Genomic DNA, 22,134 nt, shown 5'->3' on the forward strand with positions numbered 1-22,134 from the left:
CCAAAAACAATAGGGGTCTTCATTGGCCAGAACCCATCCAACATGCAAAATTTCGTGAAGATTGGTCCATAACTGTGGCCTGTATCGTGTTTACAAATTATAATGGACAGACGGACGGACGGACACACATGTCTAGATCGACACAGCTAGTCGAGATATGACGATCGGTATACTTAAAGGTGGGTCTAGGACCAATATTTCGCGGCGTTACAACCATTTGGGGCTGCACAAAGCTATAATACCCTGACAACATAGTTGTGTAGGGTATAAATAGGACTGCCTTATGAACGTTGGACCTAATTTATTCGAAAATTTTAATCCATTGAAATGTGTTAATTAATTTGCGAAATACTCTCCTAATATATTTTATTTGAATATCGAACATTTTATATTAAAAGTCATTGTGTGTAAATAGAAGGATCACAAGGATATCTTCTAATTAGTCGAATTCAAATTATTACGGTGATTTTTTTTTCAAAAATTTGTTTCAAACATTTAGTTTCGAAAAATTGGTATTTATGCGAAGTATGGTTATTTTTCCAGGCTTTATAGAGACGTGCTTAATTAAAGCCTAATAGAGAATTGTATTTTTATATCCTACACAACTATGTTGTCAGGGTATTATAGCTTTGTACAGCCCCAAAAGTTTGTAACGCCGCGAAATATTAGACCCACCTTTAAGTATACCGATCGTCATATCTCGACTAGCTGAATCGATCTAGACATGTGTGTCCGTCTGTCCATTATAATTTGTAAACACGATACAGGCCACAGTTATGGACCAATCTTCACGAAGATTTGCATGTATAATTGGTTCTGGCCAATGAAGACCCCTATTTTTTTTTGGTAAAGATCGGTTAATATTTAGGGGATGAAATGGACCAAAAACTTTATTTTTGTCTGATTTTTTGCATGGAGAACGGGATCGGGCCAAAGAATAAGCATGCCTGTTTTGATAAAGATCGGTCAATATTTAGCTGGTCAAATGAGCCCTGACTTTTGTGTGAAAAATTACAAATTTTTTATTCTATGGCGTATATATTTGCCCCAGAAGGACCTACACCCGAGAAGTTGACAGTATGTCCAAGAGGAGTGGTTGACCTTTAAATTGATACCAATTGTATGGTCGTATGTACTCAGATGTGGGAGTTACACTTAAATATTTACAGGTGCTTACGTATTCAAAAACCACACTAGAGGGCGGAAATATAGCGCTGATCGCTTTGAAAATTTCCAGTTATTGTCAAGGACAACGCCTGTAATTTTCAGTGACGATCAGATAATAATTTTGGGATGAAGTGGACCGAAAACTTAACTTTTTGTGTTATTTTTTATTTTTTTTTATTATTATTATTTTTTTTTTTTTTTTTTGAGTCGATCTATAGGCCACAATTGAAATCCCAACATAACCCACGGTAAAGAGAATCTGAATATGTACAGCTCTCGTCTACTGAATATTAGTAATATTTGTTGACCTTTAGTGGGTTTCAGGAGGGTGCAAAAAACGCATAGTTAGATTTTCGTGGAAGTTGTGTAGGATATTATATGGTCGGCCCCGTCCGACTATACTGCTCCGCTCACTGGTTAAAAATTTTTTTAAGGCTTGGATTTGTTAGAAATATTGTTCTACCCTTCAGCACACTGTGGTACAGGGTATTATGTCTTTGTGTATATGTTTGTAAAAGGCAAAAGGAATCGAGATATACTCATGGTTCCTTTTGAGAATATGCATAGAATCACTTTCTGAGTCGATTTATGCATGTCCGTTCGTCCGCCCGACTGTCCGTCTGTTGATGTTAAATTGTAAATAAAGTACAGATCGCATTTATAATCCGATTTGGATGCAATTTGGCACAGCACATTTATTTGGCCCAAGAAAATTGGGAAAAATCGATTCAAAATTAGGTGTAGCTCCCATATATTATTTTGTCCGATTTTATGTAAATGGTGTACCAAAGCCCCTATATTACTTTTGATTTGCACGAAATTTGGCATAGCGTACTGAAATGAGTCTAGAATGATGTGTGCTAAGTTTCGTGAAAATCGGTTCAGATATAGATAAAGCTCCCAACAATATTTCGTCCGATTTGAAGTAAATCGAGCACCAAAGCCATAAAGTTAGGCTACACTGACTACCAGTACGTTTATACCAATCGGTCTAACTTTGAGACTTTATTGCAGCATTTACTTAAAGTCGGACGAAAATATATATGGAAGCTATATCTAAATCGAAATCCCATATATTTTATATATATGGGAGCTATATGTAAACCTGAACCGATTTCATACAGTTCTGATCATAGATGCGACCTGTACTTTGTTTACAAGTTAACACACAGACGGACGGACATGCATAAATCGACTCAAAAAGAACCATGTGCCTATCCCATTTCCTTTTGCCTGTTACAAACATATGCGCATAGAGAGGGTTGTGAAGGGCATAAAAAAACTCAGAATATACCGAAAATATGTGGAGCCTATACCAAAACGAATATTACATCCTAGGATTAACATACATACGGATATGGCTAAATCAACATAGAACTTTCTTTTCTATAGAAAAAAATATGATGGGATTGAGATTCAAAATGTTTCCTAAAAATATACTTCCGAAATGTAAAACTGAAACCAGTGAACGGTACAGTTTAGTCGGACGGAGCCGACCATACGATACCCTACACAACTACCAAGGAACTGTAACATTCTTCGGATGATTACTCCCACCTTGGGCAATATTTCGTGAAATTTGCACGCTCTTACCCGATTAGAGGTCAACAGCACCTCTTCCTTATATTCCGAATATTACTAATATTCAGTACAGCCCTTCTAATTACTTGTCCAGATTCCCTTCGCCGTGAGTTGTGTTGTGATGTTCGGCTTGCAATCGTGACCTATAGATCGACTCGAAAAAAAACACACAAAAAAACATAAATTTTCGGTCCACTTCATCCCAAAATTATTATCTGATTATCACCGAAAATTATAGGCGTTGTCCAAAACCTCAACTGGATCCTCATGAAAATTTTCAAAATATATTACCGCCCTCTATTGTGGTAATGCGTTACTAAATAATATCTGAATACGTAAGCACCTGTAAATACTTAAGTGTAACTCCCACACCCGATTACATACGACAATAAAATTGGTATCAATTTAAAGGTCAACCACTCCTCTTGGATATAATATCAACTTCTCGGGTCTATGTCCTTTAGGGGTAAATATATACGCTATAGAATACAAATTTTGTAATTTTTCACACAAAAGTCAGGGTCCATTTGACCCGCTAAATATTGACCGATCTTTATCAAAACAGGCATGCTTATTCTTTGGCCCGATCCCCTTCTCCATGCAAAATTTCACGATGTTCGGGCCATAATTGCGGCCTCTGGAGCGACCAGAAAATCAGACAAAAATAAAGTTTTTTGTCTTTCTTGGGCAGAACCCATCCTACATGTATCGTGTTTACAAATTATAATGGATAGATGGACGGACACGCATGTCTAGATCGACTCAGCTAGTCGAGATATGACGATCGGTATACTTAAAGGTGGGTCTAGGACCAATATTTCGCGGCGTTACAAACTCTTGGGGCTGCACAAAGCTATAATACCCTGACAACATAATTATGTAGGATATACAAATCCTCAGAAAATAGAAACAAATGTGTTACCATAGAAAAAAATGCATCAGAACTATGGCCAGATTTCCCCCCTGGATTTATTCTATAGAACAAAAATCTCTGCTCTTAGTTTGGATTTCTTGTAATTCAATATTACCATATTTTGAATAACGGCATATTTGTGATGATCGACAAAAATCTGGGCGGTTAAGAATATTATTTCGAACACGTGCCCATTTACCTTTCTTTGATTTTTTATCAAAAAAAGAAAAAAACAATCCTGAATCTTGGGATATACCCAAATGTCAAAATGCCTAAAAAATTAAAAACAAGTTCCGACAAGCGTGGGCAATTTCTTTTAATGATCGAATATAAAATCAAATGCACGCCATAATAATTTTTAAAATAGTAACAGAAGAATGTTATAGTCATTGTTTGTATGTTAGTATTCAATTAACCTATAAATAAATTTTGGAATTTTGAATTTGAATGGAGAAAGCTGTACCACAAAACATAATTATAAAAATGTCTAAATAATTCAATGGTCATTCACAATTCGTTTAATGGATATTTTTTTTATTGTAGACTAAAAGTAAATAAATTGTGTACTTTGTTCGTCTAAAAAAAAATTATTAAAAAAAATAGGGAAGTTAATTTTAATAGATATCCGAAATAAATTTTTTCTATTTTATTTAAAAAGAATAAATAATTGGTCTTTAATATACAAATATATAATAAATGAACATACTTAGAATATTTCATTTATTTGGATTTTAATGGATTTTGAGAATTTCTTCATTGTTTTGTGATGTAAAGCTAACTAATTTTTTATATTAGTTAAAATAAAAATGTTCGATTTTCAATGTTTGCCATAATAATATTATTTTATTTATTTATTATTTTTTTATTTATTATTATTATTAATTTATTTATTTTTAAAGAATATTTTTCTTTTCGAAATTTTATTTATATATCAGTTAATAATATAAACCTTATTATTTTACTTTTCATTTAATCATTTGTTCTTACTTATAATATTTGTATACCAGCACTATCCTCACTTTCTCCTCCTTGTAGGTTTAAAAACTCCACCCCCTGTCACCATCATGTTAGATAAAGTACCCATTGCCCCAAAGCTGCTCACCAAAATCAAAGAAAAACCCAAATTTCAATTTGAAAATGATCCAGGATTTGTGAAAATCGATCAGGTCGATGAAAAGGAAGAGGATCGCATTGCCAAATGTTTTGAAGGGCGTTCACTATTTATAACTGGTGGTACCGGATTTTTGGGTAAAGTGCTAGTCGAAAAACTATTAAGGTAAGCATATTCAAACAGAATTTCCAATTTGGAATTTATTTAAAAAAAATCGAAAAAATTTTATCTTCAAGGTCCTGTGGTGGTTTTAAAAAAATCTATCTATTGGTAAGACCGAAAAAGGGCAAGACTCCTGAAGAGCGTCTTAAGGATATTTTGGATAATGTGGTAAGTATAAAAAAGGTTTATTCTAAAAATGGTCTCTGAAAAATGTTCCTTAAAAACTCCACTCAAAGGTCTGTGAAAAATGTTCCTTAAAAACTCCACCCAAAGGTCTGTGAAAAATGTTCCTTAAAAACTCCACCCAAAGGTCTGTGAAAAATGTTCCTTAAAAACTCCACCCAAAGGTCTCTGAAAAATGTTCCTTAAAAACTCCACCCAAAGGCCTCTGAAAAATGTTCTTTAAAAAATCCACCCCTTGGATGACCTTGAAAAAATAGTCTTTAAAAAATCCACGCCTTGAATAGATCTTTAAAAAATCCACACCTTGGATAGACCGTGAAAAAATACTCTTTAAAAATCCACGCCTTAAATAGATTATCAAAAAATACTCTTTAAAAAATTCACGCCTTGAATAGATCTTTAAAAAATCCACTCCTTGGATAGACCTTGAAAAAATACTCTTTAAAAAATCCACGCCTTGGATAGACCTTGAAAAAATACTCTTTAAAAAATCCACGCCTTGGATAGACCTTGAAAAAATATTCTTTAAAAAATACACGCCTTGGAAAGACCTTAAAAAAAATCCCCTTGGATAGACCTTGAAAAATGTTCCTTAAAAACTCCTCTCAAAGGACTCTGAAAAATGTTCCTTAAAAACTCCACGCAAAGGTCTCTGAAAAATGTTCCTTAAAAACTCCACACAAAGGCCTCTGAAAAATTTTCTTTAAAAAATCCACCCCTTGGATAGACCTTGAAAAAAAAATTATTTTAAAAATCCACACCTTGGATAGACCTTGAAAAAACATTCTTTAAAAATCCCCGCCTCCTTTAGACCTTGAAAAAAATTCTTTAAAAAATCCATATTATTTTCAGCTCTTCGATAAAGTTAAACAACAACATAGCCTAGACTGGATATTTACTAAAATCCAATTGATTGCTGGAGATGTTATGGAACCGCAGCTGGGCATATCCTCCGAAGATATAGAACTGCTAAGAAATGAAGTATCAATTGTGGTGCACTGTGCGGCAACTGTGAGGTAGGTTTTTAATGCTCCATTCATAATCCTAAGAAATATTTTATTTCCCTCTTTCCTTCAGATTCGATGAACCCCTACGCAAGGCTGTCTTCCTGAATGTTCGCGGAACAAAATACTGTCTCGATTTAGCCAGTACATTTAAGAATTTATCATTATTTTGGTATGTCTCGACCACCTATTGTCATGTGCACATCAAACATTTGTACGAGAAACCCTATGATCCGCCAGCAGATCCCCACAGCATGATTAGCCTTTGCGAAATGTTAAGCGATCGGGATATGGCAGATCTTGAAAAACGACTAATGGGCGATATACCCAATTCATATTCGTATACCAAAGCCTTAGCTGAGTCTTTGGTGGTGGAGAGATTTAAGACAATGCCTGCGGGTATTTTGCGTCCATCAATTGTAATACCCGTATGGCAGGAGCCACTACGTGGATGGACAGATAATATCAATGGTCCAACGGGACTGCTAATTGGCGCCGGCAAAGGTGTTATACGCACCATGTATTGTAAAGAAAACGGTTATGGAGATTTTCTACCCGTCGATGTGGCCGTCAATGGTATTCTCTTGGGTACATGGCGGTATTTAACAACGGAATATGAACCCGTCGAAATGCCCATCGTTAATTTGTCCAGTTCCAATGAAATTAAAGTCTCGTGGAAAGAAATTGTTGAAATGGGTCGTTGGGTGGTGGAAAATCGTGTGCCATTAAATGGCTGCGCCTGGTATCCAGGTGGTTCGATGAAATCGAATTTAGTACTGCATTGGATAGCTATGGTGTTTTGCCATTGGCTGCCGGCAATACTTGTGGATTTCCTGTTGGTCCTACTGCGATATCCTCCGGTGTAAGTGAGAATTAAAATTTGTGATCTGTTTTCGTACTGCAAGTTTTTACTATTTTTTTTTTTTCGATATTATAAAGGGCAAATTGTTATCGTAGTAAAAAGTAGTAGATTCTTGCAGGTTCGGGAACAGACACGTGATTTTTTAGAGAATATTTGTAATTCCCATAATTGGTTTTCTGTAGTTTAATACGTGTCCAAAAACGTGTTACCAAGGGTCTGGATGTCATCAGCTACTATGCCAATGGCCAATGGAATTTCGATAATACCAATGCCGTTGAAGTCCGAAAGCTAATGAATAATCGTGAACGTCGGACATATGTGGTGGAGAAAATCGAATTTGACATGATCGATTATTTCACCGATTGTCTGATGTGTGCTCGCCGTCTGATTCTCAAGGAAACGGATGATACAATCCCGGCAGCCAAGAGGCACATGAAAATGTAAGTATAAAAAATAATTTTATTTTAAATTTATCTGCCAGATTTGTTCAGAACACCCTAATAAAATTAGCGATACCAGAGGAAAAATCAGGAAATCTAGAAAGATCAACTGCATATTAGCTGATCTTATGTTTTGCTGTCAAAGTAAATTGTCTTCACATAATGGAAGGTCTATTAATAAAGTCATCCAGGGAGATCAGCTGGATATCAGCTGTCCTTTCAAGTTTACTGTCAAAATTCGTTATTGTGAATTGTCTTCCATTATGGAAACGTAGACAAAGTTCAAACTTTTGATATTAGACTTGAGAATTAACAGCTGACTGGGTGACCTTATTAATAGATCTTCACATTATGAAAATAGAAATAGCGTCCAAATAACAGCTGTTTTACGTTTACATTATGTGAAGTAAATTCACAATATTGGCTTTCGACAGTAAACTTGGATAACCTTGTTAATAGGCCTTGTTTTCAACCTTTTACTGCATGCGGATTTCTATAAATAAAATGTCTATCAAGGCCTAGAATGAAGATCAGCTGCTTCCCATGTTTACTGCCGGAATTCCTTATTGTAAATTGAATTCATACTATGAAAACGTAAACCAAGGCTAATTGACAAGTTCACCAAAAAGGATATTTGTTCTCAAATTAAATGTCAAAAATTTGGATGCCATTTACGTTTTCATAATGTGAAGATAATGCAGTTTGACAGCAAACTTGAGAACAGCTGATAGTTGATCTTCTTTCATCAATATACCTTGGCGTTAAAAAACGTCCGTTTTCTGTTTGACCTCATTAATACATATTGATGTTAATCGAATGCCACCTTAAGTATGCCATTTTTTTTTAATACAAGGCCTCTTAATAAGGTCATCCAGGGAGACCAGCTGGATATTAGCAGCCTCTCAAGTTTACTGTCAAAATCTATTATTGTGAATTTTATTTCATATCTTTTATTATTTTTTCATCACTCTATCCGTCTTTCTCTTTACAGCATGTGGTGTGTGGATAAAATCTTTAAATTCCTATTCTTATTCGGAATAGCCTATTATCTGTATCAAAGCTTCTTTGCCGATTTTGTCGAAAATCTAGTTGACAATTATAAATCCTACAATTCCACCAACATCAATGGTACCACTAATCTTACATCATCGGATTGGAATCAAACCCATATTGGTAGCATGCTAGAAGATATTATGTCATCAAAACTGGAAGTGGTTTGAGGCTATATAGGGATCACTAAGAGACTAATAGTACGTTTACATTATACTGGATTTTGTGAAACCAATGGGTTTAAAGTTTTAATTCATTTGCAAATGTGTCAAATAAATCCTCATAAAGTAGGTTAACCCGGTAAAAAGTTCTATCATATATATGCCGTTTAATATACAAATTTAATAATTATTATAGTATAATTTTAGAAAATAATATTACAAATTATTTTTAATTTATTATTATTTAAAATAAATTAATTAATATATGAAATTATACATCATAATAGTTTCTTCTTTCATTTCTACAATAGTTTCCAGAAAGACCAGCTGATATGCTCTCGTGCTGTCAAAATGTCACTCATTTTGAATTGTACATAACGAATCAAAAATAATGACAAATAATTCAATCACAATGGCATGTAAAATTTTAGAACCTTATGGTTCCAAAAATATATGTAGAATCCTAAAGGATTTTATTTCTTTACGGAGAAGTGAATTTTTAGACATGTCCTATAATGTGCCGCACATAGACAGACGTTTAGGAGTGTCGGTTAATTAAAAATGGACGTAAATAGGAAAGTCCCCGGAATTTTCTCGAAAAAATTCATATATCTCGAATATGAAAAGATTTTGGAGCGTATTTTTTATCTCAAATCTAATAATTGATTAAATAATTGGTTGAAATTTAAATAAAAATAAATTTAAAAATTTAAATTAACTATTGGTAAATCATGAAATGGTAATGCCGTGCTCTCTCTCTCTCTGCTTCTCGTCAATAGCAAAGCAAGTTGACAACAACGTTGCCAACCTACAGTATGGTCAATAAAACCGTATCATATGTCGTCATTGCAGTTTATTTTAAGCAGAGTTGTGCAAACTCAAATGTAATTTCAGATCGGATTATTTTTAAGAAAATTTTCTAAAGGACCCGCCGACCAATAGGCTGGTAATATTTGGATAATGTTTGTTAAGCAGCTATCAGATAAAAAAATTGATTTTGGAAAAAATAGTTTTTGAAATGTCCGTGACCTCGTAGCCAAAAATATTTTTATTTAATTTAAATTATAACAAATAAATATATTTTTATAATTTTTTCTAAAAACAAAATGGTTATTTTTTCCATAAATTTATTAATTTCGAGAAAAAAAAAACAAAAAGATAATATTTCGAACTTTTTTAAAATTTTTGAAAAGTATTCGAATTTCAAAAAAGTTCTTCGAATTTTCCTTCAAAGATTTATCCGAGATTGTACAGAATATCTAAAGTTCCTTTAATATTTCAGTCGTGTTTCTTTACGAATTCGTTTAGAGTTTGCAAAGCATATTTTCGGATTCGTAAGTACACAATTTTGTTCCAATTCCGGCATCACAATCGGACACTTTTGCAGAGTATCATTCCGAATGCGGAAAAAACATAGGAACAAATTGTTAGCTGGGAAGCCAAAATATGAACAAAATTGTAATTTATAAGTTGATATAGCCTACCTACTACTACTACTCAAATACTTAAAATAGGGTTATCTTTGTATGGGGCCTACCAGAAAAAGTGGAACTACATCGATAAATTTTTGCATGGATATTTGGTAGCCAAAGAGAACTCTCTGTGCCAAATAACAGTAAATTTTATAGTAAAATGTGTCTAATAGACAAAAAATAACTTAAATTGGGAGGTACGGTTATATGGGGGCCTATATAAAAGCATAGACCCAGAGACCCCATTTACTATACCAGTAGTTGTATTGATGAAAACACCAAATTTTGGCCGCTTATGACAAGTGGTTCGCCAGTTAATGAGTTTATATCCAATTTTAGGGTAAATACTCAAAATAGGGGTGTATTTCTATGAGGGCTATCAAAAACGTGGACCTACATCGATAAATTTTAATTGCATGGATATTTTGTACCCAAAGAGAACTCTCTGTGCCAATTTAATCATAAAATGTGTTTAATAGACAAAAAATACCTTAAATCGGGAGGTTCGGTTATTATGAAGACTTTATAAAAACATAGACTCAGATACCCATTTTCCATACCAGTAGTTGTATTGATATAAAAACCAAATGAGCCAAATTTTGGCCGAGTTTGAGTTTATACCCACGTCGGAACAAGTCTATTTTAGGGCCCCTCGCTGATGGTTTTTAAATGTTTACCACATGTAGTCCCACGGGCCCTGATTACAACGGTATACTTTTATTGCGGAAGTCGGTATTTTCCGATATATGGGTCTCAGAAATTGGGACCTTTGAACTTTTTCATGATTATAAAAATTTACGAAGGCAATGTGTGTATCAATTTAAAGAATTTGAAGCCCCGATTACAAAAATATAATATTCTTATCAAATAAGTCCATACTTTTTGAGATATGGATCTGCAAAGATCCGCGGGACCCTGCTTCAATTCTGAAAAAAGTATGGGTAGCCGGCATATGGACAGGTAATATATGGACAGGTAATGGTAACTACGGCTACGCGACCGAATCTCATCTTAATTAAAATAGTGTTTTAGTGTAGCCGGCCTTCGACTGCGAATTTAAAACTTTCTCTGGCTACACCGTGTACGCGATCGCATCTCCTTTAATTTGAATAGTGTTTATGTAATCAGGACTTCAAACGCATAAAATTGATACTCATATTGCCTCAGAAAATTTTAAAAATCGTCAGAAAATACAAGGTTCCAAACGAAACTTTGCAGGACCATGTCTCCGGAAATACAAATTTCCGCAAGAAAAAAAAAATACCGTTGTAATCAGGACCGCAAGGGCTACATGTGGAAAAAATTCAAAACGATCCGCGAGGGACCCTGAACTAGACTAGAATCCGACTGAGCAAAGTGAACTAGATAATCGAATAAGCTGCTGTAAATAGTACCCATAGTTCACTCCACGAAGTCATTTCATTGAACACTAGTTAATTTCGCAACACCAAAACCCTGCATGTAGAACATCTGACAGCTGTCAAATGTTACATTGAAGAAATTTTTTTTGTTCGGTCGGTCTCCCCCTTGTAGAAAAATTTGTTTTCCTCTTGTTTTATTTGAAAAAAAGACAATTTAATTCATACCGAAAATAATGAACTAAATTCGAAACAAATTGTATTGAAATATGTAAAAATAAGCATGCACAAACAGAATGGTGTGTGAAAGAAAATAAAAGAAAAAAAAACAAGAATCGAAGAATTTTTGCATACTGTATTATTTGGCAAGCAATTGTTTGAAAGGATTTCGAAGGAAGGAACTGTCATTGGATTGGGTTAATGATCCTTGCCATTTGTGTACTAAGGAAGCGATAACAACAATTACAATAACAACAACAGTCATATAAACAACAACTGTTTTTGGGTTATAAAAAAAGAAACAAAAACCAATTCTTCTACCCTTTGACTTTAATGAACTTCGTTACTCATCCTCCTGCTTCACAATCACCACCCCGTCATCGTTCAAGCAATAAATAAAGTAGCGGCCTAACTTTGCTTTTTTCAAATTTTATGTAATCGAACAAATATTTATTATTTGTCGTCATATTAATAATAAGAAGTGAATATATTATTAAAAAAATACCAGACTAGGTTGAGGGGCCTTCGAAGTGCATTGGGAGGCAAAACATCTGCAACAGCTGTTAATTGCGTGTGTTGGTTGGTGGTGTGTGAATGGATGATTTCGTGGTGTTGCCTCATAAAACATAACCCACCAAGACAATCCAAGAGAATATTTTAGCTATCGGGAAATTGTATGCGGATTCATCTTAATTTAACGAAAAAACTACTGGTGCTACTATTCCATCTATGTGCTAAGAAGATCAGAACGGGGACAACTCTACTCTTCATCATTCCATCAGGCCCTTAAAACGAAACAACATTACAAATATGTCTACAACTAATTCCCCGGCCGTATCTTCAGTGTCCATGATCGGTAGCGGTACCATGGAGGGTACCCTCAGCAAATGGACAAATGTCATGAAGGGATGGCAATATCGTTTCTTTGTATTGGATGAAAATGCCGGTCTCTTATCATATTATACGGTATGTATGCAAGTCTTTATTTGTTTAGATGTCGTCGGTATTGTATGTATGAATGTGTGTTTTGCTTGTGTTTCTAGATGAGATATCGCTGGTAAACCCAAACGTCTTCCATATTTTGTTGTTGGTTTTCATACTTTGGATTTCGTTTTGTGTAAACAAAAACCATTTGGCCATAAAGATAACAGCGAACGTAAAAAAAATTCTTTATTTTGTCTGCCTTACAGTTCTGGGTTGCCTTGACTTGAGTCAAATACCTTGATGGAAGACGTTAAAAAAATTTGTCAATTAAACAAAGTTCATTTATCAGCAATTATCATCAGCATTTCTCCATATGATTGTATTGGTTTTGAAATCACAGCATATCTTGCTGTTGTTCTTGTTTTTTTTTATAAGTATCCACAAAACGTTCGAATTTAAAATTATTACTAACACACAAATATAGATATATTGTGCATGATTCATTCATACATTAAATAGAGGTTGTGTCTACTGCTACTACCTCAATGACGGAGGCTAAATGAATTGTGTCACACATTAATTAATTTTTTGTTTTTGGGTACCAAAGGGGTCAGATATTGAGATATGAATAAAAGGCAATTAAGAAATTAAGTTTAAATAATAGAATATGTGGAACAAGTCAATTAAATGGGCCCGATTGCAGATCGTTTTGGAATTATCACACATATTTGTAAGGGCCCTGATTAAACGATATGCTTGGAATAACTTTGACCACACTGTGGTGCAGGGCATTATGTCTTTGTGCATATGTTTGTATCAAGCAAAAGGAAACAATATGGAATCATGGTTCTATGTTAGAATATGCATAGAATCACTTTCTGAGTCGAATTATGCATGTCCGTCAATCTGTTCATGCTAAATTGTAAACAGGTCGCATTTTTGATCCGAATGTAATGAAATTTCGCAAAGTTCATTTATTTGACCCAAAAACGAACTTTTTTGAAATTGGAGAAAATCAATTGAGATTTTTATGTAAATGGTGCACCAAAGTGCTAAATTTAGTTCTATAGCCACAAAATGTTGTACAACGTACTGAAGTTAGTATATCCTAACATTTGTCAGGTTTTGATGAAAACGGTTTAGATTTAGATATAACTTCCATATATATATTTTTGTCCGATGATATGTAAATGCACCAAACTCTCAAGGTTTGTCCGATTAAGAGGAAATTTAGAATACCATTCTGTAATAAGGTTATCATGACGTGAGTTAAGTTTCCTGAAAATCATTTAAGATTTAGATATAGATATATTACATGTGTTAAATTTGCTTTAAATAGGTTCGGATTTAGATATAGCTCTCATATATATTTTATATAAACATCTGAGACTCCGCCCAATTGGCAGGGAATTTTGTACAGATTTCAGAATAACATGTGAATGGTTGATTTAAATTGGTTCATAAATCTATGTAGATCAGGTATATTATTTCATCCGATTTCATGGCAATGGTCCTGCAAATTATTAGAAAAGTACGTATGTTAGGCTGGGTTTATGTCGGTATATATCTCACTGTATCTTGTAATAAGAATCTTAGGAGCATCTCTTGTATATACCCATAGTGGTGGTGGCCCGTCAGACTTCTGGACCAGTGGACCATTTACATGAGGAGGCAATGATCTTACCCGTACATTGTCACAACAGGATGTTGTCGATGCAATACATGCTTAGATGTTATCGCCGGAATCATCTATGCCATCACCTTATGAATAGAATTCCCCACCCAGGCAAGTAAGGAGAGAGAGAGGTCCAACGCTATAAAAGAGAACCCTTAGATCAACAGGTTTATCGAGCAGGAATTACCAGCATTCACAGGGAAGAACTGACCAATACCATGTGAATATACAAATATATATATATACAAAAAGCCTGTAGATAGTTGCTACAGGCTTCTTAACTTCTCTTACGTTTGGAAATACATGTTGTCTTGTATTTCCCTATGCTTTCTAAAATACACTAAGGCAATATGTGTATCAATTTAAAGCGATTGAAGTCCTGGAAAGTCCACACTTCCTTAAATATTGGCTTCCAAAAATTAGCTACGTGACAAAATTTAAACAGAATAGTCTTTTTGTGTGGGCCGGTCTCTTTTCTTCTATGGACAGATGCCAGCACCGGCAACGCAACACAATTACTTTTTAAATATAATAGTTTTTGTGAGGCTTGGAACGTGGTCTTTCAAGTTGGAGGAGATGTGCACAAGACCGATGCACTTGGAAATCTTTTTTAAGCTCGGCTTATGGAATAACCGTTCTGTAACAAACCTGCTAAGTAAGAGCGTTTTTGTGGATAACGACCTTCGGCGACTTTATTGACAGATGCCAACACTGGCAGAATCTACTTTAAAATAGAATAGAATGGACTTCAGCCATAAAAATCAACACACCAGTCACTGCCTTGCAGAATTGGGAGAATACAAGGGTCTCACCCCCATACATAAAACCCATATGTGCTGAGGATTACAGCAACATATCCTTTGTTGCTATAATCAGAGGATTTAGATAGGTTTGTAGAAAATGTCTGGCTTTAAAGTCCCTCCTTTAAGGTTTCCAACCAATCTACATATTTACAGCTTTTTCCAAGTAGGTCCAAGCTCATAAAGTCGCTATGACCTAGAACCATGAATTAGTTTCAAATTAACAGTCTATGGCTGGGTTGCCCTGAGGGCCGCCAACATGGCTGCCATCACGGTTGCTAGAATTTCGGCTTAAAAAAGCCTCAACATCCAATATATAAAATTTTTCAATATTCCACATTTATTTCAGTGAGAGAATAACTATTGCAATAATGTACATCGTTCTTTTAAAGATATTATTATCATTTGTTTTTTAACCCAAATTGAAGGTCCTTTCAGTGATGTTTATATGCGCTTTTTCTGAATTTAATATTACTCTTTACGAGAAATAACTATTACGAAACATACGCATATCGGAATTACGTGGCGGCATTATACGCTCGCTTCTGGCAGCCCGTTGGCTCCTTCTTGCCAATCTATCTCTGGGATGTTCAACCGAACGACTTTGATATTCTTCCGAGGGCATTGATTGGGAATAGAATTCGGTAGCACGACGACGTGGATACAGTTCCATTTGATTGGTATTTAGATAGCCGAAAGGGTTCTAAAACAAGGCATTTTCCGCAAAATAAAATTACAAAGTTCAAAATTATTCTTTATGGACTTACATTAGAGGGATACATTTTGTAATTATTGTTTGATTTGAAAGAAAAAAGTAATTTTGAATTCTTTGAAAATATGAAATAATTTTAATTTTTGATTGCCAAATATAGAATGAAATGAAATTTTCAATGAAGTATTTTTTTTTTTGTAAAATTTTATTTTAAGGCACCAGGCCACATATATCTTTTTTTCAATGTTCCGATTTAGATTAGGAAGTTTCATTTGCAAAAATTAAAAAAAAACATTGTTCTAAAAAGTCCAAAATAGTCTTTAAAACTTCCACGATACTTGTAGGTCTTGGAATAATGCTCTTGCAAAATAATACCGCTTTTAGGCTCTACTTACTATATGGAGGTCTATGAAAATAATTTTTTAAACATGTTCGAGCTTCATTGGTCCTTAAACAAGTATTCGCAAATTATTAAAAAATCTTTTAATTTTCAAATCAACGCAACCCATCTTAACAAAATATTATTTGAAATCCGTTATCCTTTGAAGAAATTATTTTTAAATAAAATTCTTGAAAAAAATACATCTTACTGGACTTTTAAAAAACATTGTAAGTGGGTTTAAACAACATTGGGCTTTACGGATTTTTGAAAAAATATTTCTCAAAAAATCCAATTGATTCATGAAATATATTTTTTAAATATTCCAGCTGTAATTGCTTTTGCTATTAAAAAATCCATGCCCATTTTGGGCCTTGAAAAAAATAATCTTCAAAAACCCCTCGCCTTAACAGTATTCTTAAAAAAATCCTTAAAAAATTTACTTTGAAAAGTTATTCTGGAAAAATGCATACCTATTTTGGGTTTAAAAAAAAAATTCTCAAGAAAATCCACGCCTTGGGTAGGCCTTAAAAAATATTCTTCAAAAAATTACGGCCCATTTTTAGACTTGAAAAAATATTATTTTAAAAAACCAGCATTTTATACACATTTAATTTTTTCCGAAAAAAGTATTAAAAGAGTACAAAGGTTAATAAATGGTACCAAATTTAGTATAGACTTTGAAAAAATATTCTTAAAGCAATTCACGCCTTGGAGAGCCCTTGAAAAAATATTCTTAAAGAAATTCACGCCTTGGAGAGCCCTTGAAAAAATATTTTTTAAAATAAAAAAATCCACACCTTGGATAGACCTTGTAAAAATATTCTTAAAGAAATTCACGCCTTGGAGAGCCCATGACCTAGACCTTGTAAAAATATTCTTAAAGAAATTCACGCCTTGGAGAGCCCTTGACCTAGACCTTGAAAAAATATGCTTTTAAAATTCCACGCATTGGATAGACTTTGAAAAAAAAAATATTTTTTCAAAAATCCACGCCTTGATAGACTTTAAAAAATATTCATTAAAAAATCCATGCCTTGAATACCCCTTGAAAACATATTCTTTAACAAATCCACGCCTTGGATTGACTCTAAAAGGTATTTTTGAAAAATCCACGCCTTGCATTGGTTCTTGAAAAATAACTATTTAAAAAATCTACGCTTGAGAAGGTTTTTGAATGTTATTTGAAAAATCACCCTCTGCTGGTTGTGGTAGAAAAATTCTTCTTTTTTAAAAACCTGTGTTAATGATTGGCCTTTAAAAAATATTTCTTCAATCGTCCACAATCTGATTTTGGAAAACCAAAAAAAAAAGAAAATATTTTATTAGAATTACATACTGTGCTGAATATATTAATCGTATAACGAAAACTTACATTGGGGTTTATACTGTCGTTTCCATACAACTTTGTATTTTTTTCATTTAAATGAATCATTGAATTTACACTAAAAAACGCATGGACGAAAATACCACTGAATACCGTGGTATTCGATTTCTGTCCCTAGCCTTTTAGAATCAAAGTTCAAGAAAATGGAATATTTTTGTCGTTTTTTAATGGTAATATATCTTATCTGTTGAAAAAAAGAAATGAAATTAATTAAATCATTAATTAATAAATAAAAAATGCAAACACTGGACAATAATCAGTAATCCATATTTTTTAAAGTTCTTCATTGTCACCCATAAATAATACACACTTTTTGCTAATATTTTGAAAGAAACTATTCTTTTTTATTTATTTTTTATATTCTGTTTTGTCTCTTCATTAGCAGCAGCTGTTGTTGTTGCTGCTGTTGATTTATATGCCTTCTTATAGAAATCATAAAACCCATAAAAGATAACAATGACCACCACACAGTAGTACCATCTCAATATGAGTGGCACACCACAATTGCTCCACATGACCAGCGATTGGATCAAAATGAAAATGAATTGAATCATTTGAATAATGGTTATGGATTTCTTGACATACAGCAGATGTCGCATGAATTCCGTGCTGCAAATGTTCGCAAGTAAATAATACGTGTACATTAGCACATGGACCCAACAATTCAGAAAGATCGGGTAGAGGGCTCCATTGCCTGGAAGTGGAAGAAGAAGAACAACAAAACATATGGAATGAAGATAATTTTTGATTTTTATAAATTGTTTTTTTTTTTTTTTATTTTGTTTTTGCAAAATAGTCAGGCTGAATCCCAGTTTGTTGTTTTTATAAAAAACAACTATTTATTTTTTTTTATTTATATGCTTGTTTTTTTGTTCCTCACACCTTACCTCGATAATATCGTAGCATCAGATACACCATTGTTATCGTCGACGAATGATGAAAAACGTGCAAATATGTTATTTGATTGCGTTTCTTTCTCAACACAAATACCACTGTATCGGTTAGTTCGATTATCTTTAACCAAAATGTTACATAGGTTAAGTAATCGAATCGTTGACGATCTGATGTCCCGTCTTTGTAGAAGGTACATTTTTGAAAATCGAAAATGTCCCAGGATGTCAGTTGCCAAACCTAGAAGAAAGAAAAGAAACAATATTCATTAAACAGAAGATCCACAAAAGGTGTGTTTTTTGTAAAAATAATTTTTTTCAAGGATCAACATAAGGCCTGGATTTTTAAAAATGTTTTTTGAAGATCAAAACATATTTTTTAAATATTTTTTGTACTTTATGCCAATTTTCGTGCAAATCGAAGGGTATATAGGGACTTTGGTGCACCATTAACAAAATCGGACGAAAATATATATGGGAGCTATATTTAAATCTGGACCGAAAATTAGCACACATCATTCTATACTCAATTCAGTACTCTATGCCAAATTTCGTACAAATCGAAGGATGTAAACGGAGATTGGTGCACTATTTACTTAAAATCGGACGAAGCTATATCTAAATTTGAACCGATTTTTTCCAATTTCAATAGGGGTCGTCCTTGGGCTGTGTTAAATTTCATGGGCCGACGAGGCGAGAATGACACCCCTATAAACCATCTCAAAAGGTCTGGGTCACTACATTTTTAATGTGTCCCCCTAACGCTGGGGTGTCATGCGGCCTCGTGCCTATGCGCGTTCTACGGTTTGCAATCAGCTCTGGGTTGACTCGCCCTTGTCGGACGAGGAAGACATCATGGAAACTACGGTGATTAGCACCACAGTGATAAACACAGTAGCGACCATGGCGTCTCCTCCGAAGCAAGGAGAGTCCTCCCAGTTGCTGACTAGGGAAGTAAACCCTGGCGAGGTTGAGGATCTGCACTCAATCTCCACGGCCTGTAGTGACGTCGCGAGACTACTCAGGCAATTGGCTGTCGAAACAGATACTGGCACTGATGAGAACCCCGTCGGTAAGATGGATGATTCATCAGTACCAGTATATGTACTGGAGAACAGTTAACTACTGTAACCGATACGTCGGACGGGACAGCGACTCCATCACGGGAAAGGAGTTCCTCTTAATCAAGAGGAAACTCAAATTTATCCGGAAGTTTTCCAGGAACTATCCAGATGATATTGAGAGGGACTTCTTGATTGATAAGATCCCCCGACCCAGTACTAAGACCACCACGGTAGTCCCTTCAAAGAAGGAGAAACCTGTTGGTGGCACTAGTACATCCAGGAAGCTGATGCCTGAGACTTCCAATCCCTCAGTACCCCCCAAGGGCAAACTGAGTACTGAGACGTCCCAGACATCAGCATCCACAAAGACGGAAGGTAGAGGACTGTCGAAGTCAGCCTGAAGGCGAGCCTGTTACAAACATATGCACAAAGACATAGTACTCCATACCCCATTGTGGTGAAGGGTATAAAAAGTGGAGTAAAAAAATTATGGACAAAAAAGGCGTGGATTTTAAAAATAAAATTTTCAAGGACGAAAAAGTAGTGGATTTTAAAAAAATCTTTCAAAAACTTAAAGACCTTGATTTTTAAAAACTATTTTTTAAAGGGCTATCATAGTCTGTAGATTTTTTTAAAAAATTTTTGAATAGATTATCATAAGACGTGGGTTCCCAAAAGAACAGTCTTTAGAAAATCCAGGCCCTGTGTGGGTCCCCAAAAAAGTATTCTTTAAATACCCATGCCTCAAGTGGTTCCCTAAAAGAAAATTATTTAGAAAATCCAGGCCACGTGTAGATCCCCAAAAAGGATGTTTAAAAATCTACGCCTTGTGTGGGTTCCTAAAATAACATTCTTTAAAAATGACATGCCTCGTGTCAGTTCTTAAAAAAAGTCAGGCCTTCTTCAAAACATTGAAAAATGTTCTTTTAAAATCCACGCCTATGAAAGTCCTTAAAAATATATATTTTAGAAATCTACAATTTATGCTGATCCTTGAAAAAAAATATTTTCTTTTAAATTCCCGCTCTGATAGTCATTGAAAAATAATATAAGGGGTCCTTGTAAAATCATAGCACACTTACCTTATTTATAAGGTAAAAACATGATACCACCTGGAAAATATTGTAAATCGATACAAATGTTTTTAAATTGTATGGCTGGCGATCTTTCATATATCTGAAAAATTAGAAATGTATTTTTCTTTAAATAATATTCCATAGGGTTGGTGTATATTCTTGTTATCCTTTACTTACTCTGGTCCAATTTTGTAAATTAACAGCAGGTAGATACCAATTACGCTAATAAGAAATACTGGTGATGACATGCCAAATCGGGTCTCCGATTCGATGACTAAAAATTGTACAAAAGGATAACAATTTGTTTTTATTCATTTAATATTGTTTTATTATTTATTCACCATGTAAATCTTCCAAAAGAGCAACCATATTTTTCACGCCTAGTTATTTTCTTTTTATAATTTTTCTGCCACGACACTACTTAACCGTTTCGAACAAAACTTTATTTCCAAATATCATCCATTTATATATCAACCTGGAGCTATATATAAATAATGATATTTTTTTGTTTTCCCAATATGCTGTTCTATCGTAGAATTTGACTCATGGCGCGATCAATTCAAACTGAAAAATATATCGCCAGCAATTTGGAAATAAGTGCACCACTATACTTAAAGTGTCAATTTCTTTTAGCAGCCCCGATTTTTCACATCTACCCGAAGTGAGTGAACAACTTAGTGAGTGCAGTAGTAATTAATAGTATGTGTATTTCTGATTTACTTCGAAAAAAAAAAAAGTTCAAAGATCCCACCAAACGCATATTGTTTCGATAACATTTCCAAACGATTAACACTTCGAAATATATGCACATTTAATTATTTGCGAAAGTGATCACAATTGTTACTAAATCGATGGTGACAATTAGGTAGTTGAACCTAATTACCGGGAGGGGGTAAAAGTTTTATTCTTTCCTCTTTTGTATTTCTATTTTATATACTTACATATAAATTGTAAATGTTTTCATCGCATGTAAACATTTACAATTTACTTTTACTTTGTAACTATGTAACTGTTTGTTTTTTTCCATTTCAGTCAAAAGAGAAAATGATGAAGGGTGTACGCCGTGGCTGTGTACGACTGAAAGATGCCGTCATCGGTATTGACGATCAGGAGGATAACACCTTTACCATTACTGTCGATCATAAGACATTTCATTTTCAGGTAAGTGTCATATGCCATATCCTGAAGAAATTTTATATTTTTTTATTTTAGTAAAAGAGATTCAAAAGTACCAAAATGTTTTGAAACCTGTGTTTCATTGACGCCAAAAAGAGTGGCTTGTTACATTAGCACCCAACGTGAATGCCTTGTAGGGCCCCTCAAAAATTATTCTAAAAAAATAAACGACTTGTGTGGGTCCCTCAAAAAATATTTGTTAAAAATCCATGCCTAGTACGGTCCCTAACAAATATTCCTTAACCGCAACGTAAACTAATTGTCCTGAAGAAATTACAAGAATCGCTCATTCTGCAATCGCCATTCGAACAAGATACATAGTATCAATCTGATAAGATTAGATTTCGAGTAACCTGTTTCACTGACGC

At 34.1% G+C, this 22,134-nt stretch overlaps 3 protein-coding genes across 3 annotated transcripts in view; 2 read left to right on the forward strand and 1 right to left on the reverse strand.

Annotated features, from left to right (window-relative positions):
- Window positions 1-4,725: 4,725 nt before the first annotated feature.
- LOC133328067 (fatty acyl-CoA reductase 1-like) lies at window positions 4,726-8,643 on the forward strand. Its single transcript, XM_061536614.1, has 6 exons — window positions 4,726-4,937; window positions 5,009-5,102; window positions 5,970-6,133; window positions 6,195-6,983; window positions 7,166-7,423; window positions 8,415-8,643. Exons 1-6 carry the CDS (start codon window positions 4,726-4,728, stop codon window positions 8,641-8,643), a joined length of 1,746 nt encoding a protein of 581 aa, XP_061392598.1.
- A 3,840-nt stretch (window positions 8,644-12,483) lies between these two features.
- LOC133328073 (oxysterol-binding protein-related protein 9) overlaps window positions 12,484-22,134 on the forward strand; it is a 37,417-nt gene continuing 27,766 nt past the window's right edge. The window contains exons 1-2 of the mRNA XM_061536619.1: window positions 12,484-12,649; window positions 21,623-21,751. Coding sequence (XP_061392603.1) covers window positions 12,494-12,649; window positions 21,623-21,751 — 285 coding nt within the window. The 5' untranslated portion in view covers window positions 12,484-12,493. The remainder of the gene's footprint in view (window positions 12,650-21,622; window positions 21,752-22,134) is intronic.
- LOC133328077 (elongation of very long chain fatty acids protein 4) lies at window positions 17,905-20,959 on the reverse strand. The gene is made up of 5 exons (XM_061536625.1): window positions 20,932-20,959; window positions 20,768-20,864; window positions 20,597-20,690; window positions 18,448-18,691; window positions 17,905-18,254 (listed from the first exon to the last, which is right to left on the reverse strand). The coding sequence occupies exons 1-5, from the start codon at window positions 20,957-20,959 to the stop codon at window positions 17,905-17,907; spliced, it is 813 nt and encodes a 270-aa protein (XP_061392609.1).

The sequence above is a fragment of the Musca vetustissima genome, unplaced genomic scaffold (assembly GCF_032173495.1).
Source record: "Musca vetustissima isolate MV318-11 ecotype Yass unplaced genomic scaffold, APGP_CSIRO_Mvet_v1 utg16224, whole genome shotgun sequence".
Taxonomy (NCBI): Eukaryota; Metazoa; Arthropoda; class Insecta; order Diptera; family Muscidae; genus Musca; species Musca vetustissima.